General features: G+C 37.7%; 1 protein-coding gene across 2 annotated transcripts in view; it reads right to left on the minus strand.

Annotated features, from left to right (window-relative positions):
- RELN (reelin) overlaps positions 1-19,664 on the minus strand; it is a 423,783-nt gene that overhangs the window by 249,087 nt on the left and 155,032 nt on the right. For both annotated transcript variants that reach the window (XM_070424598.1, XM_070424599.1), the window contains exon 4: positions 10,209-10,279. In XM_070424598.1, coding sequence (XP_070280699.1) covers positions 10,209-10,279 — 71 coding nt within the window. The remainder of the gene's footprint in view (positions 1-10,208; positions 10,280-19,664) is intronic.

The raw sequence follows: 19,664 nt of genomic DNA on the forward strand, positions 1-19,664 counted from the left end.
ACAAAGGGCTGAAATAAATGAGTAATCATTAACATAAAATTTATAGAACATTTTAATAAAAATTAATATTTTTTCTTGAACATTAACTTACCAGACACTGAATAACTGCATAAATTAATAAGCGTAACGCAAATAAACCTATTTTTCTTGTTCTCCGAAAGGGAAATATTTCCTGTTGCGGACACCAAACAAGTCAGTACAAGACTAATGACATGGCAATCAGCTGCTAAAATATTCGTTGCTAGCATTAGTGGAGAGAAATGGTGTGCCTGCGCTTAAGGCGCATAAGGGAAACGAATGCAACATGATTATAGTAATCAGTTATTAGTGAACATTGTAGGTTGTTATTAATAATTATATATAACAGGATATTGTAAAAATTAAGTTACACAATTTTTATTAAAACATTTCTTACATATTGGCTGGGCCTCAAAAATATTCCCTGTGGGCCTCATGCGGCCCATGGGCTGCAAGTTTGACATGCTTGATCTAGAGCATCTCACAGGCTATATGTAGTTAATAATTTGCCTGTATGACATTGACAAAAAAATAGTAGCTGAGCTTTGCAGATATAAATTAAAGATCTGAAAGTTTCTGTAAACTGAAACAGGGAGCAAACACCTCCAATTCCATAATAGCTTCTATGATTTCATTTGGATCCTGGAGCTCACAGTTGTGCTTTTCTTAATCACTGTATAATAGACATTATGTGTGTATGATACACAAAATTCGTGCAAGAATAGGCCTTCGCAGCCCCGGCTGCCTCGGCCCTGCAGCCCCGACTTCATCCAGAAGGTTGTCGGGACAGTCATTCCACTGTTCAGTCGTTCGGTCAATTTGCATATTATGCTTTTATTATTATAGATTAAATATTTGGGTGTTTTTAGTAAATATCATAAACATGGACCATTATATGGTTTCTCAATATTAAATTCTTCCCATCATCAATTCAATTTGTCCAAGAGACAAATTACATGCTGAAAGTAAAGAAAAACTTCATATTTGAAAAAGCATTTCTGTGTTTATGCTCTTTCAGAAGTTGAGCTCACTAGTATCTCATGAGATTGCATTATCTTTATTTATTTTTAAATTGAATTTATTGGGATGACATTAGTTCACAAAACCATACCAGTTTCAAGTATACAACTCAATGAAACATCATCTGCACATTGTATCACAGAAATGCAAAGGATTATAACAAAATACTATGAACAACCATATGCCAACAAAGACAATCTGGCCAAAATGGATAAATTTCTAGAAACATACAAATCTTCCAAAACTGAATAAGAAAATCTGTATAGACCAATTGAAACTATTGAAATCAAAGCAGTAATAAAAAATTCCCAGCAAACAAAATTCCTGGACCGAATGGCTTCACAGGCAAATTTTAGCAAACATTCAAAAAAAGGACTACCACCTACCTCCTCAAACTAATCAAAACAATTCAAGAGGAGGGAAGACTTCCAAGCTCATTTTACGAGGCCAGGATTATCCTAATTCTAAACCAGATAAAGACACTACAAAGAAAGAAAATTATAGGCCAATAATCCTGATGAACTTAGATACTAAAATCTTCAATAAAATATTAGCAAACCTGATCCAGCAATACAGTAAAAAGATTATACACCTGATCAAGTGGGATTTATTCTAGGAATGTAAGATTGGTACAATATTCAGTAATCAAAACATGTGATACACCACATAAACATAATGAAGGATAAAAATCACATGATCATATCAATAGATGCAGGAAAAGCATTTGATAAAATCCAGCATCGATTTATGATAAAAACTCTCAGCAAAGTGGGAATAGAGGAAGCATACCTCAACCTAATAAAGGCCAAATATAACAAGCCTACAGCCAACATCATACTCAGTGGGCAAAAACTGTTTTCCTAAAGATCATGAGGTCACATTAGAAAGAATTAAGTCGTGTTTAATTCCCCCAAAGGTTGTTCTTTTGATGAAAGTATTTTTCTTTTAACTGACTCATTTTGGAAGAAAACTTTTAAGTAATCATGTAACTCCAAAACATATTTCAGCCAACTTGTTCAACAATTTATTCAGTACAAAGAATGAAGATTTCTATATGTTGGGCAGAAAAATAAAAAGGGGTGCCTGAAAAACGAGTTAAAGAAGTGGTTAGTGAGCTTTGTGTTAATATTATTGATTACTTAAAATAAAAAAGAGAAGGCTTTGAGCCAGACAGACACTTCTCACAAATAAAGGTATTATGTGATGGGAATTATATCTCCTGAATCGTTTTAGCATTCAAAGACCCTAGGTAGTTTTGCCTCAGGTATCTCTTCACCTAATTTGAAATTCAAATGTATAAAACTTCCACAGATAAATATGACAAATTAGACATGGCCCATGAAGTTACCATTTAATGAGCTATGAACCTAGACTTTCATCTCCACAGGAATAATTTCTTTATTACTTTTTGTATTTTATTGCAATAAAACACCATTTGACCTTCAAGTATGATAATTAAGCTTCTAAAAATGTTATAAATTTAGAGTGAAAATAGTTCTCCCTGTGTTCTGGAATATACTTATGTTCAGTATAAAAGATTACTTAATATTTAAAGACAGCTAAATTATACACAGAACCAGCAATATTAGGAAGTATTTTTCCACTTCCCACCCTCCTTTTTTCTCATCTCAATTTGATTTGTGTCACATAACAACTTATCATCTCTTGCTTTATAAAATAAATGAAATAGGAGCAAAACTAAAATATATCTTTATAACCTACAAATGGGGAACAGTGAACTCTTTCAGATAAGACTTATCCTTTTATGAGCTGTCAATAATGAGATTTTAAACACTAAAACTTATGATTTTTTTTTTTTTTTGCTATGCACATGCCCTCATCTTTTCTGGGGAGACATCCATACATATTTCAAAAATTTGCCCATGATATAAGTAAAAGTTTTTAGTGAGAAAATAAGAATACAAAATATACCACCTGACTTGCTGGTGAGTTGTTATTTTTTAAAATATTACTGTGTAGCAATCTTTTTTCAATCTTAGACCTCTGAGAACTTGAAGAGATGAAGTTCACAGTTGAAGCAGAAGAGAGGGAGTGCAAATATAAATTGAACTATAGCCTAAGCATATATACATGGCTTTTAAATAACATTCAGAGATGGGAAGGAAAATCAAGATTGTCATCATCAAATATTAACAACAACAACAACAACAATACTACTACTACAAGAAGAAACCTTGTTGCTAATGTTAGCAGAAATTTGCTAGCGGTCTACTGACACCTATTCTCTCCTTCTTTATTTTAACTGGATTGGGGACCCCAGTTAGAATATTCTGTGTCCTCTGCAGCTTCCTGTAACAAAGGAATCAAGTTCTGTCCATAGGAAGGTGAGGAGAAGTGACCCATGGGCATGCTTCCTGTTGCAGGAACCTCTGAGTGCTGGAGTAGCCGGCGTGGCCCCTGCATATGGAAGCTAAATGTTGTACACAGTAGACCCACTCCACCCCTGGACCACCTGCCTCCCGACTGGTTTATGACTGAGCAATATTCTTCTAGCCATTTAAGCCATCCGTAGATTGAGGCATTTGCCATGAAAGCTTATCTATACTCTATGAGAGTTCATTTCCTGTTGGCTGGGGAAGAGGTCCCTTTTGGGAAATGGTATCCTCTCTATGTCTCAATCCTAAAGGCCAGAGTGGGAATTAGAGTTGATTATACTATGAGTTCCTGTGACTAGAGGCTCCATTTTGTATATCTCTGTACCCCTGTACCCCTATGCCTAACACATAGTTGCTCAAAAAATGTTAGTTGATTGGGTACTAATAAGCTCAGCAAGACATTAATCCTAGAATCGTTGTTAGACAATTCTAATGTCCCAGAGTTCTCCTCTGTTCCCTCCTCTCTTAGTCACAGGTACACATGTTATCATCTTCATCTTACCTTACTTTCCACTTTCCTTTACGTACCTAAGAATAAACTGTACAATCTGTCTTGTTCTAAAATAGAGGCAGCTCACAAAAAAGGGCAGACAATCGAATAGGACCATAAAGTAGAAAAATTAAAGATAATGACAAATGAGGGTCAGAAAAAAAAACGCATCCAGTTGAGATAAGTATGCAACATGAATGCGGTGACATCTTCAGTTTGGTCCTGAAGCTTACAGAAATAGAAGAGTTTGTAACATGAAAGAACACATATTGATCAGGAAAAAAGGCAGCTATTTCAGGTACAGAGACTTGGAAAAAGTTTCTCCTGTGGTTTCTTAGAAAAGGGACACTGAGCAATGCAATAAACATCATTTGAAATAACATCTAACTGTGAATTTTGTAGGGCTATTCCTAATAAAGTCCATCAGTGGAGAAGGAAAAAGTACACAATGCCTCAATACAATTGTAAAAACAGTTCTGGGTGTGCAGGAGGTGTAGGTTGGCTAGCAATTAAAGAAATAATAGTGACCTAGCCGGTTCGGCTCAGTGGATAGAGTGTCAGCCTGTGGACCAAAGGGTCCGGGTTTGATTCTGGTCAAGGGCACGTAACTTGGTTGCAGGCTCCTCCCCAGCACGAGCCCTGGCCAGGGCATGTGCAGAAGACAACCATCGATGTGTTTCTCTCACATCGATGTTTCTCTCTGTCTTTCCTTCTCTTTTCCACTCTCCCTAAATATCAATGGAAAAATATCCTTGGGTAAGGATTAACAAAAAATAAAAATAATTTAAAAATTAAAAACTAAAGAAATAATAGTAATTAGACAATTCGGGAAAGGTACACCTGCTGTACATGGTTCACGCATTCCCTCAACAACCAATATTTGAGTGCCAGGCACTGTGCCTGGCTCTGGGAATATAAAAATAATCCAATCTTTGCTGGATCAAAGGGTTCAAAATACAGTAGGAAATACATGTAGAAGTTAACACATGACAATGCAATATGGTCAACTAAATTCAATTAATAAGTATAGGTGGGATATTGATAAAAATAACAATGGTAGAGGAGGAGAGACTTGAGCTGGATCTTTAAGGATAAATACAATTTCATGGGTAAGACACAGGAAGAGGTGATGAGTAGGGTATTCGAGGGAAGGGAATTGGCATGTATAAGCTACAGATAAGCCACAGAGATAGAAGATAGGATGGCATGTTTGATGAAATCAGTGCTTATTGCAGCTGAAGTAGAGATTTCAGTGCTAGGTGAGAGTGGGCAGTGTGGAGAGAGCCTAAACGCAGAGATGAAGTTGGAGAGAGAGAAGCAGCATCAGATCATGGGTAGCCTTGAACGCCAGGCTACACATGGGCAAATGAGGCTGGCAGCTAAAAAATGAGGTTTGTGTTTAAGAACACTTTGATAGATATGTGGCAGGCCTGAAACAAAGAAATGCTGTTGTTGTGGAAAGAGCAGTGATGGCTTAAGGGATGTTCAGAAGATAAGGTGAGATAAATTAGTCTTAGACGCACTGAGTATAGAGATGGATGAAAGGAAAGTAATGTTTATCTAAGCCTCCATTTAGTCCCTAACCAGAACTGTAATAAAGGGTCCAAATTTGGGGAAAAGTCAAATTCAGTTTCAAATATATTGAGTTCAAGGTATGCAAGTGACATCCAAATGTAAGTACCTAATAATAATAATGATAGCTAATATTTATAAGGTATTCATTTGCTAGCTATCATCCTATGCATGTCATTATTGCATTTAATCCTCAAAACTTTACTACATTCCTTCTGGGCACAGACTATTGTGCTGGGTTCTTGAAAATTATATGAGATAACCAAAAAAGTAGGTACTTTTATTTTCCTTATTTTGCAGTAAAATAATTGAGATTTCATAGCCAGAAAGTTCCAGAACAGAAGTTTGAACCCCAATGTAGATATTTCCAAACCCCATGCTGTTAACCACCTTGCATTACTGACTCTCTGAGCAGGGATGGTGAAAAGGAAGAAGCTGATGATTTGGAAAAGAGAGGACAAACTGTTGACCAAGTCCTCAGAGGAGATGGCATGACTTCCAGTCCATTGATTTTATATTTTTCTATAAATGTGTTTTGGAGTTTCTCTCCTAGGTTTGGACTAAAAATATCTATATTATAAGATATTTAAGAAAAGTATGTGAAACTGCCACACAATTCTCATACAGAGTTCCACATATGCCCCCTGGGGACACAGCACAATAAGTATTAATTAATATTAATGAATTCCAACTCTTAAAAAAACCAATGTGAAAATCTGTATTACATTGAACAACTGAATCTTCAAGCATAAAAACAAGGTCAGATTAATAGGTTTCATGAAGTAATATTTCACAAGCCAAAATAGAATCGTAATGAAAAGTGTTTAACCACAGCTTCACCGCCCTTCCAAACTTAGACTTTGTCCTTCAAAATATGGGGGAATTCAGCAGATTACATAGCAGCTTGAGTAGAAAACATACTTCTATGAGCATCCAAAACCACTCAATGTCAAATTCTTCTCAGGCATAAATCTTGATGTTTTGACTTTGGACTAGATAAAGCTGTCAAGTGGAAATGTATATAGCTCCGAAGATTGAAAAGCAAGCTGTTTAAATATATGTTCAGTCATCTTGGGGAAAACAGCACCAGTCCAAAACACTCTTCTTTAGAAAATTAAAAAAAGTAGTCAGACCCACCTAAAGCCAGTAGCAAGGCATTTTAGTGTGGCCCTGGGGAGTAGCCTCTTTGTCATTCCCCTTAATCTTGTCTGCTGTAAGGATCACTTGGGGACACTTTGCCAGCCACTGCCCTAGGAGGGCCCCAGTTCTTTCCCCTGTTGGGCAGTTTGTGAGAACTTGAAGCAAGGTTCCTGGATGGTTTTATCTGAGCCTGCTAACTCAGCTCCCTTTGTCTGTACATTACAATGTGCAGGGATGCCAGCAAAGCAGGATAACTGCTAAACTGGATTGTAAACTACAAAACAGCCATGGGGAAAACAGATGACTCTGACTAGCAAAAGTTTTAACATTGGACAAATTCAAGTGAAACATATCACTCATTATTTTTTCACTTCAACCATTAAAGTAGATGTGGTAAAATCCAATTCTGACTATTAGTCAATTCTGACAATGTTTAGTCTGAATAAATTTTTAAAAAATGCATTTCAGGTAGTGAAAAGATTATTTAGTCAGATAAGCTACTGAATAACCAAGGATAGCCAAGGGAAGATTTGGGTAGATCTGATCTACAGTTCATACAATAGTTGAGTATAAAAGCTATTTTCCACCCAGCTTCATTGAGGTATAATTAACAAATGAAAATTATATATATTTAAGGTATACGACATTGTGAAATAATCACCAAAAACCAAGCTAGTTAACATATCAATCAGCTCACATTAATAGGTATTCTTGAAGTGCTGAAAAAAAAACTGAGGTAGCTTTTCACTCAATTCACTCTATGGACGTGCTTACTGAACTTTTTATCTCCCTCCATCTCAGAGTTTAAATAAAATGTCACCAACTCTTAGTACAAAAGGATTAAAAATTCCAAAGACTTTGGAGTCTGAATGGCAGAAATACACTCCCCACCACTGTGACCCTAAGGTCCGTAGAGAACACAGCCACACTTTCTACCACTCACTTTCTACCACTCAGTGTGATGAACAGCAGAAACACTGCTGAGCTGGCAGAAAGCAGCCAAGGTTTTCTGCTCCAGCTGTACGCCTGACCCCTTTCCTCCTGACATAAAACATTTGCTTTTGGTTATATCCACTTCCATCATCCCAACAACAGAGAATTCCAGCATGGCTTATAAATGGCATGCACTCTTTGGGGGCACTATAGGGCATGACTGTTGTCAGCTGTTTAAGCCTGCCATCTGGCCTTGCTAAATAATCGATGTATGTGTTTGAAGAGGGAATGCCAAGAAGCTCCCAGGCCAGCAAATATACATGCACGCCATTATTCTCTCTGCCCCACCTCCACCATGATGTGTGTGCACTGATAAGTGTGGCCATGCTGGTACACTCACATCAGCCCAGCACTTGTGACTTGTTTTACCAGGGCTCCAAAAAGTATGTATTCTCTCCTAGGTGTTCCAGGATAAAGGCAGTAATGGTAATCTTGTTTATTGGGGTTGTGGTTTCTGAGAGTTTAATTTTTTTTTTTAATTTAAGAATCTACTTGGTGTAATGAAACCAACATTGGGCTGTGAGTCCAGACTTTTGGATTCTAGTCTGGCCACTTGGGAGTAGAGTGTATTTTGTCAAGTTAACTTTATTGGCCTCATCACTAATCTGCAGATAAGGACTCCATGATTCTAAGATCAGAGCGTAAATTCAAATATTATTCCTCATCCTCAGTCTTTATAGGGTGGGACACAAGTAGGTTTACAGTTGTGAGTACATGAAACAGAGTTTATTCTTGTATTATTATTTATTAACTAGAGGCCCGGTGCATGAAATTCATGCATGGGGGAGGGGGCAGAGGCGGTCCCCTCAGCCCGGCCTGCACCATCTCCAATCCAGGATCCCTTTCACAATCCGGAACCACTGGCTCCTAACCACTCACCTGCCTGCCTGCCTGATGCCCCTAACTACTCCTTTGCTGGCCTGATGGCCCTAACTGCTCTCTCCTGCTGGCCTGATCCCCCTAACTGCTCTTCCCTCCCGGCCTGATCCCCCTAACTGCCTATCTGCTCTCCTGGCCTGATCCCCCTAACTGCATATTTGCTCTCCCTTCCTCTCTGCGCCCTTTGGACCCCTGGTGCAAGCATGCTGAGAGCTCTCTGCTGCGGCCCCGCCCCCATTCTGATTGGTCATTATGTGATGGCATCCTGACCAATTTGCATATTCCTCTATTATTAGTATAGATTACTATATTATATTCAATACATATAACTGTAAATCTACTTTCGCCCACCCTGTGTATCCCATTCCCAACTATTCATTTACATTATAAAATATTTTTAAAATCCCACGATTTAAAAAAACAAACAGCTTTTAGGTAAAGATAGGTGTTAATAAAATCAGACATGATTTCTTGGTACTATGCAGTTTTTAGGGTATTATGTTCACTGCTATATGGTGTTCTATATTTTCAATAATGTGAACATTTTCATAGTCTGAAACATATTTACATTGTGATAGATATCTCAAGCCTACTATGAAGGCAATCACATTTTTCATTCTCAAAAGTTACAGAATAAAATCTGTTTAACCCAAGAACACTGATGATGTTTTTGAAACTATAATTAGAATAGGGCTTTCTCATTCAAGAGCCATGCATGTAAACTAGCAGCAGTTTGCCAGTAATAATCATCAAGTATCACATTGCTTAGATAAAGCCATATTGATGATGTATATATTACTATAAATAATAAATGGTATCTTCTTATGCTTTTCAAAAAACAATACAAATTTTCCTCAAAGTCCATTAGATTTTCTTTAGCAGATAGTAGAAATTTCCTTTAAACTCAATAATGTAATTTCTAAATTAATAAATTTCCCCCAAATATAAATCTGTAAGCAAAAAAAAAAATGGTAATATGCCTATGCTGATGGTGAAAAGGGCATAACATTTACAAAAACTGGCTCAAATATATCCATTGTCAAGATGCTTAAATAGAGAAAGAAATGTGTGCCTGAGAAATACTTGTATTTACTCTATCAACATTTTCAGAGTGGCTGTCACAAGCCAGGTACAGTGCCAGGTCCTGGGGAACCAAAGAGCACGGAGGCTTGGTTCCTGTACTTGAGGAGCTTGGTCTCTCATAGGTGGCATCCATCACTTTTCAGAAGAAAATCCATGTGAAGTGGGAAATGCTACATGAAAACACAAAGTCAGGTGGCAGCGCAAGAGGTAGAGGGATCAACTTTGTGTGAAGGCATGGGTCGTGGCTTTCACCCTTCAGTGTGCATGTGTGTGCGTGTGTATGTACACACATATGCATGTGCATCTGTCAGAGTTTGGTGTGGGTGAGAGCTGGAATGTGTATGAGGCCATCATAAAGCAGAATTACTAACTAATTCATTAGAAAACAATTACGAAAAGAAGATAATTTTTCTTGTTGTTGTTTTTTTGTTCACACTTAATATTTTAAGTCTACAGATCTTTATCAATAATTACTAATTATATGATCTGAAGGGGTCAGTAATTCCAAAGCATCATGATCATGCAATATTAATGAAATACTTACTTAGCACATAGAACGTAGGACCTACCATAAATAATTTTGACACAACCAACACGGAGAAGTAAAAGATTCTTACCTCCTTGTTCACACAACTGCTGGGCTAAAGCATCTTTGAAGATAATCTGGCCCCTGTGTGTTGCTGTAGCCCTGGAAATGAAAAAGAAAAGGTTAATCCAAATCTTATAATAAGTTTGGTGATAACTTATGTATTTTTTAACTTTTAAAACCTTCATTATTCTGTGGACATGATTTTTTAAAACATTAGTACATCTGAACAATGAAAAAAATTAACAATAGAGTGAAGGCTTAAACTAAGGCACCTGGGTTATGAATTATCTTCTGGTTATACTTTGTAAAGCTATTGGAGCATTTGTGGGCTTACTTTGAAAACCACAGATGTGAGCAAGTCCTGGATAGAAGAAAAAGCATGGAAAAAGTGCTTGTTAAAATTTCTTCTTCAGCAAGCCTTGATATAAAATGTTTTGTGGAGCAATAATGATATTAGCATTGGAAAAAAGATGCTCTTAATGCACTTTTTGTCCTGAAATCAACAGTCACCATAACATATAGAGAGGTGAGAGGAGAATTATATTTTAAAGTATTTTTTAAAAGAGGGCTATTCAAAGTTTTCATAATTACAAAATCTGTGATAATAAAATATACCTTTACTGGGTCTAATTCACCATTTGAAGGAGATATGTATCTTTTACCTCCTCTAATCAGAGCTGTGCACATAGATTGGTAAAATAATAATAATAATAATAATATCCTTGTGGCAGATGTGTTATTCAATGGCTATAATAGGAACTGTCTTAACAAAGGAAGAATTATTTATTCTTTATATTCAAAATGTTTTTCCTTAAAAATGATTTTTCTGGCACAAAATTTATTATTGAAACAAATTCAAAACAGAAAATCATGTTGCTTTAAGAAACCTGATCTTTTCAATAACTAAAATATATTAACATTAAATCTCAACTTTATTCTAGACAAAACTACCCTAGGGCAAAAGTAATTTGATTCAATCATCACTTACTGAAGATGGGTTATGTGCAAGGCATTGTGCTTGGTCACAAGAAGGCAAAGTTTGGCCTCTGCATTTCCCCTCCACAAGTGCACCACTCAGTCAACATCTTGTCCTTTGTGGGGCCCGATGGGAGCTCATGGTTTCCATGTGGATATACCTTCCTTGTCCATGCTGCAGACTTTTCTGGTATCTATCCCCCACTGAATTATCACTGTCATCAGTATCAAGTCTCCTAGGACCCAGCTCTCAGAAAGTAATCTGATAAACTAATACATGTTGAAGTGTTAATGGGTGAAGTTGCTCCAAGTTAACATAATTCAGCAATGAAACTTAAAATATCATACTTTAGTGCACATGTGTACACACACACACACACACACACACACACAATGGCGAGTCTGAATGGTGGAAGGGAGTTATAATTGGAGAGAAAAATCAGTGGCTAGCTTTCAACTCACACCATATGTAAAGGAGATAAGGGTAATCAGTCCTTGTTGTTAAATGTTAATCATTATCAAAATTGCTGATAAACAGATGCTACCTCTCCCTGTCTATATTCACATATGTTTATAGGTTTTGCTTTGCTCTTAGCAAGCTGAAGCTGAGGAAGATTAAATATAGGGCCAATCCAAGCTATAAGGATGGCCTACAGACTCATCAATCATAGGTTTTACATCCAGAGGGAACATGTGAACTCGATTTACCTCAAAACATTTCATTGTTAAAATGGCAATCAAGTCAGGAGCATCTGAGCTCACATACACTTCTAACAGCATAGCAATCAGAAATGTAGAATTTTAATATGACATTTTCTTTGAAAGGGACATATTTTCTGAAACTACTAACCACCAGGAAAAGTCCTCTAATGTATAGTGCTTACATAATTGTCCCTATTAATTGTCTTCTGATTGCATCTGTATAGTATTCTTATTGTAATACTAGAGGCCAGGTGCATGGATTCGTGCACTGGTGGCGTCCCTTGGTGTGGCCTGCAATCCAACATTGCCTGCTGCTCCTGCCTGCTGCTCCTGCTCATCCCGGCCCTGCTGCACCTGCCGTGGGCTCGTGCCCAATCAGTTCCGAGCTGTGCTCGCCAGCCTTGTGCCCTGCCTCTGGCACCAGTCGGTCAGCTGAGCAGCGCTCCCACTGTGGGAGCACACTGACCACCAGGGGGCAGCTCCTGCATTGAGCGTATGCCCCCTGGTGGTCAGTGCACACCATAGCAACCAGTCGTTTGATCACTTAGTCTTTTATATATATAGATTTTCTCCTTGTCATTATTCCAGTCTATGCTCTCCATGAACACAATGAGGCAAGAATATCTAGATAAAATTCAGAGGTTTTGCCTTTTCCCTGGGTTTCAGAGATATTCAAATATTTCAGTCACTGCACAGCACCTTATGAATAGTCCACTTTCTTGCTTTCCCTATTACTCAGGTTTCTCATATTTAGGATTTGTTGCTTTCATTCATGTTCTTATGCTACTTTGGTTCAATGAATAAATTTCTGAGAAACTAGAGAATAACTGAAACCAAAGAAACTTTTATTACCTAGTTAAAAAATTTTTTTAGCAGTGGTTCTCATTCTTCAAATATTATGGAATTCCAATATATGATACAGAGAAGTCCGAGCTTTTGAAGTTGTTAGGTTCCCTTTCCTCATCCAGCATGCTTCCCATCACCCATTCCCCCAACTTCCTGGTGCACTTCTCTGGGACTCTCAGGGTTTTAGAGAGGCAGAGTCTGAGAACCACTGAACTAGTATAACTCTTACAGCATATGAACCAGGAAACTGAGGCATAGGGAGGGCCTGCTCAGTGTCACACAAACTGTTAATGGCAGATAGAAGCTGACTCCAGGTTTTGATTTCAAGCCTTGGATTCTTCCCTCTGCATCAGTAGTTGTTTTCAAAATGTGTTTCATAGTGGTGCCCAGGGGTCTCCAGGGGAGTCAGGGGAGGGGCAGCAAGGAGTGCTCCAGGCTTCATCAATTCAACCAGAGCACTGGGCCTTTACATGTTCTCATTATTTAATGTTTGAAGAAAAGGCTCAGGAGTTAGAAACTGACTTGCAGAGCATACCATGTGCTCAATGTCATTATGTGAAATCTTCTGCATGGGAAAACCCAAAGGAGTAGTAATAATGTGACTGGTATATGTATATATAAACCCTATATATTATTATTATAACACTTCTTTGATGAATTGAAATTTACTCCCTGCTAGGCACTGTTGTAAGTTCTCCACATATTTTAACTGAATCCTGACAACAGCCCTTCAAGTTAGATACCATTATCCCCATTTTCCTGGGACACAGAACTATTGTGTGATTTACCTAATATCAGACAACTGGTGGTAAAGTCAGGATTCAAACCCAAACAGAGTGTAGAATCCTTGTGTTTAACCATCACATTAAATCGTCATTGATCCGAATCATAAATTTGATGGTAGCCTTTAATCTCTTTCCAGGGGACAGCCTGCTTTATGGGCCTGATAGTCAAATTCATTCCTTCTCTGGCTTGTGCTCTCTATTCCAACCCTTTAGTCCATAGTTAAGCACTTTTATTTAACTTCTTTAGGACAAACTACTTTCCTGTTTCCAGTTGGAACCTTGGTCACTTGGCCAGCAGTTGCCTGGAATTTATCTTTGAAAATATCATTTCCCTTGATCCCTTCTTCCACAGTGTTCAGTGAGTCCCTCAACTTCTACTCAGCTCACTGTAGTCCCTGTGTCACTCTAACAGCCTGCAAGACCCCGCACATCTCTTCTGTTCTCTACCAAATACAAGAGCACCAAATGCCAATCTCAGCCACACCGCTGCCCAATCTCCATGGGGAAACAATGAGCATACTGAAAGATAATCATCACTTGCAGCATTTTCTTTTATTTTTTTTTTCTTTATTGGTTAAGGTATTATATATGTGTCCTTATCCCCCCATTCCCAACCCCCCCCCAATCATGCCCTCACCTTCACCCCCTGTTGTGCATTTTCTTTACCAACCTTTTAAATCCTCAAATTTAAAGATAAAAATACCCAACTCTATAGGAGATGCATCATTAGCAATTTTAGGGGCCTATAAATATGAATATTTAAAATAAAATGTATTGCCTGGCAGCATGGCTCAGTAGTCGAACATCGACCTATGAACTAGGAGGTCATGGTTCGATTCCCAGTTGGGGCACATGCCCGGGTTGCAGGCTTGATCCCCCATTTAAATATGTGTATATTTAAATAAATACATAGTTTAAATATAAATATATGTATATACATTTAAATATAAATATTAAAGTATATACTAAAATTTCTTAAAAACACAGGAACTCAGAGTTGAAAGACTAGAGGTCATGTCCTTCAATATTTAACCCATAATATATTTTTCTTTTCTTATAAAAATGAAAATGCACAGTTATGATATATAGTGACAGGCCTTATTTCATTTCAGAACTGTTATTTTATGTAATTTATAGCTCTCTTTTGGGGGAAGTCTATCAAATCTGTGGTGCTTATAACTTGCACTGAATTTTCTATAATTAGCACTAATTTTTCAGAAGAATTTTAAAAATATCCTCATTGTTCATTGTTCTGGAGAGTAGACCAAACTTCTTAAACAAGCTTCTAATAAGTACTTATCATCTTCTTGGGAGATGCATAGATTTCTAGAGCAAATTTGGCAACAAGAATCCCTATTAAATAAGTAATTTTAAAATCCCCTTGGGCTATTATAATCTATCATTTGAAAAGCTCTAAAGATTCTACCAAATAAAGAAAATTCATTGTGAGCACTATATTCAGAATTTAAAATAGACTTTGTTGTTATGACTTTTTGTTGTTGCTAATCCTCACAGGAGGATATTTCCCACCGATTTTTTGAGAGAATGGAAGGGATGCGGAGAGACAGAGAGAAACATTGATGTAAGAAAGACACATCAATTGATTGCCTCCCACATGCACCCTGACCAGGGCTGGGTATCCAGCCTGCAACCAATGTATGTTCCTTTGACTGGAATTGAACCCGGGACCATTCAGTTCACAGGCCGACGCCCTATCCAATGAGGCAAACTGGCTAGGGCTTGTTGTTTTGACTTTTAAAGAATATGCCATATTTTAATTTTAACTGAACTCCTACAGCAACTGTCTGCCCAAGCCATTTAAGAATTGAGTGTGTATTGTAGTAAGTGCTGAGCTCTGAGTCTCTGGAGTCAGAAATACCAACATTTCAACATAGTGAGCTGCCACTTATGAGCTATCTGACTTTTGCACAACTCCTTGAATCACTCTAGGCTTCAGATTCTCTGTATGACAATATGGACAATAATAATTATTATTATTATTTAAATATATGAATATTTACTCTTTAGATACAGTCTACCTAAACAGATTTAAAGCTTCTGGAATAGCAGGAATAGTTAATTAAAAAAAGTGTCTCCCATAAGGGCACCTGTCAGAATGACTTGAACATATGAGAAAAATCAAAACTATATTTTGAGGTTCACATTTCGCTTCAAATGTGCCATATGGATATCCAGTTTCCAAAAAAGGAATAAAAAGTGGTTTGGTATAGTTGTTACCATGTCTACCCAAGTGTATTGTTTATTTTACGAAATGCTCACAGATTTACCTAAAGAATCATTTTTAAATTAAGGGCAATGTGCTTAACCTGCTGGGTTTCTTTTCCAGCCTTTCTTTCCTGCTTTACAAGTGAGGTATGGTATGTTACTGTGCTTTGTCCATTCACAGTTGGAAGGATATTCATTAATCAGCAATCTGACGTTAATCTAGTGTAATATCAGCATGCCTGTGCCAAGAGACCCTCCAGGAAATGTTACTAAATATGTGGAACATGGGGAAAGGGAGAGGTAGTCTGAGTTTGCTAAATTTGATCTTCAAAGGAATCAATTCACTTGCAAAGATTCTTGTTTCCTTTTCATCTGCAAATTACTGTACTTAAAAAAAAACTTTCTTGTTGGAAGTATTACATATGTCCTCCTTTCCCCCCACTGCCCTCTTCTAGCCTGCCATTGTTCCCACCGCAGGCCTTCACCACCCTATTTTTTGTGTCCATGGGTTTGCATATATGCATATAAGTTCTTTGGTTGATCTTCTCCCACCCACCCACCCTCCCCTGCCTTCCCTCTGAGACTCCACAGTCTGCATCCAGTATGTCTCCTCTTTGGAGAAATGTCTACGTATTAAGGTCCTCTGCCCATTTTTTAATCAGATTGTTTGTTTGGGATTTTTTGATGTTAAGTTGTATGAGTTCCTTATATGCTTTGGATACTAACTCTTTGTGAGATGTATCGTTTGGGAATATCTTCCCACATTCAGTAGTTGTCTTTTTGTTTTGTTGATGGTTTCCTTTTCTATGCAAAAACTTTTTAGTTTGATGTAGCCCTATTTGTTTATTTTCTCTTTTGTTTCCCTTGCCCAAGGAGATATATCCAAAACAATATTGGTAAGAACAATGCCAAATAATTTATTCCCTATGTTTTCTTCTAGAGTTTTATGGTTTCAGGTCTTACATTTAAATTTTTATTCCATTTTGAGTTTATTTTTGTATATAGTGTAAGAAAATCGTCCAATTTTGTTGGTTTTTTTTGCATGCATCTATCCAGTGTTCCCAACACCACTTATTAAAGAGACTATCTTTATTCCATTGTATATCTCTGCTTCCTTTGCAGTAGATTAATTGACCTAAAAGTGAGCATTTATTTCTGAGCTCTCTATTATTCTATTCTATCCTATCCTATCCTATTACATCCCATCCCATCCCATCCCATTCCATTCCATTGATCTACATATCTGTTTTTATGCCAATAACATACTATTTTGATTATTGTAGATTTATACTATATTTTGATATCAGGGTGCATGATACCTACTACTTTGTTATTCCTCAAAATTTCTTTGGCTATCCGGGGTCTTTTGAGGTTCCATATAAATTTTATGATTAGTTGTTCTAATTCTAAGAAGAATGTCACTGGTATTTTAATAAATATTGCATTAAATCTTTATATTGCTTTATATTATGAGATTTTTAAAGGCTAACTAATATTCCACTATGTAGCTATATCATATTTTCTTTATTATTGTTAAAATTTTTTATTTTTAATATTTAAATAATTATGTAAGTTTTTCACCATATCTTTTTTCCCCCCTCCCCCACTTTATTGAGAGATAATTTCCTTTAAATTTTTCTAGTGTTTTCATGCTTAGAAACTCTTTCCCATTCTAAATTCAGTTAAACAGATATTTGCATGCATTTGGGGGAAGTTTTTATATTCATCTGGACTTTATTTTAGTATAAAGGCATTCAGTAGGGATATAAATTTATTTTTTTCCATTTATTTAAAAATGACCTTGCAAGATGCAAAATTCCTCAAAAAAATTAGCAAACTGAATTTAGCAATACATTAAAAAGATCATACATTATGATTAAGTGGGATTTCTTCCTGGGATGCAAGGTCAGTATACGTATATCCACAAATAAATACATGTGATACACCACATAAACAAAATAAAGGATAAAAACCACAATCATATAAATAAATGCAGAAAAGGCATTTGATAAAATCTAGCAGCCATTTATGATAAAATCAACTCTTAGCAAAGTGGGAATAGAGAAAACATACCTTAACGTAATAAAGGCTATAAATGAAAAACCCAGAGCCAACATCATATTCAATGGGCCAAAACTAAAAGTTTCCTTTAAGATCAGGAACATGATAGAGATATCCGTTTTCACCATTCTTATTTAACATAGTACTAAAAATCCTAGCCACAACAATCAGACAAAAAGAAGAAATAAAAGGCATCCAAATTAGAAAGGAAGAAGTAAAACTGTTCTTATTTGTGGATGAAATGACACTATTTATAGAGTCTTCTAAGGATTCCACCAAAAAAACTTATTAGAACTGATCAATGAATTCATTAAAGTAGCAGGATACAAAAGAGATATCCAGAAATCAGTTACATTTTTATACTCCAATGATGAACTATCAAAAAGGGAAACTAAGAAAACAATCCCATTTAAAATTACATAAAAATGTAATAAAATACCAAGGAATAAATTTAACCAAAGATATAAAAGACCTGTACTCAGAACATTATGGACACCGAAGAAAGAAACTGAAGAAGATACAAAGAAGTGGGAGCATATACCGTGTTCACAGATAGAAGAATTAACATCATTAAAATGTCCATACCACCCCCAAACAACCTATAGACTCAATGCAATCTCTATCAAGATACCAATGGCATCTTTCACAGAACTAGGGTAAATAATCCACAAAAGACCCTGAATAGCCGCAGCAATCTTGAGAAAGAGGAAAAAAGTTGGAGGTATAACACCACCTGATATCAAACCATACTACAAGGCTATCCTAATCAAAACAGCATGAAAACAGACACATATCAATGGAACAGAATAGGGAGCCAGAAACAAACCCATGCTTATATGGTCAATTAATACAGGGTAGGGCTAAAGAAGGTTTACAGTTGTGAGTACAGAAGACACAGAGTTTCTGTATGACCCAGCAATTCCACTTTTAAGTCTATGTACCCTGGAGAACTGAAAACATATGCTCACAGAAAAAACATAAACAAGTGTTGCTAGGAGTGTTATTCGTAACAGGCAAAAGTGGAAATAACTCAAAGGTCCCTCAACGGATGGCTAAATTGTAGTACATCCAAACAACGAAATATCATCGATCTAATAAAAGACAAAAAGGGTAATTGACCGTACCTTCGCTACACTTCCCATTGGCTAATCAGGGCGATATGCAAATTAACTGCCAAAAAAGATGGCGGTTAACCACCAACAAAGATGGCGGTTAATTTGCATACATAGGCGCAATGATGGGAGGCGAAAGGGGAAGGACGGTGATCGGAAACCCAGGCGGCAGGCAAGAGCCGGGAGGCAGGACAAAGGCGGCCCCTAGGCCTGCCCCCCCGGCCCTGGATCGGAGAACCGGGGCTGCCTTTGCCCGGCCCCCAGCCATTGATCGGAGAAGCCAGAGGGGGTCAGGGAAGAGGCGGGTGCTGGCGCCCGCCTCTTCCCTGGCGCCCCCTGCCCAGGATCTGCGACTGGAGAAGCCCCCATGTGCACCTGCCGCTGGGTTGCCGCAGCGATCCCACAGCAGGGAAGGGCGGCCTGAAGCCAGCCCCCCTTTGCACCTGCCCCTGGGTCGCCCCTGTGATCCCAGAGCAGGAAAGGGCAGCCCCACCCTGGCCACAGCTCAAGGGAGAGTACAACATGCAGTGGAGGCCAGGAGCCTGAGAGATCAACAGAGAGGGGTGCATGCTCCAATCCTCCACGGTGTAGCTGGGGGCAGGCCCCCAGTAGACACACACACACACACACACACACACACACACACACACGGGACGCCTGCCCCAAGCCTCTGCTGCCAGACTGTGGCCATCAGTAGGACATCCACTGAGGGCTCTCGGACTGAGGGGCAGGCTGGGCTGAGGGAACCCCACCACCTGGTGCAAAAATTTTGTGCAG

Source organism: Myotis yumanensis, unplaced genomic scaffold (genome assembly GCF_028538775.1).
Source record: "Myotis yumanensis isolate MYYU_CA2020_CCGP unplaced genomic scaffold, mMyoYum1.0.hap1 SCAF_9, whole genome shotgun sequence".
In the NCBI taxonomy this organism is placed as follows: Eukaryota; Metazoa; Chordata; class Mammalia; order Chiroptera; family Vespertilionidae; genus Myotis; species Myotis yumanensis.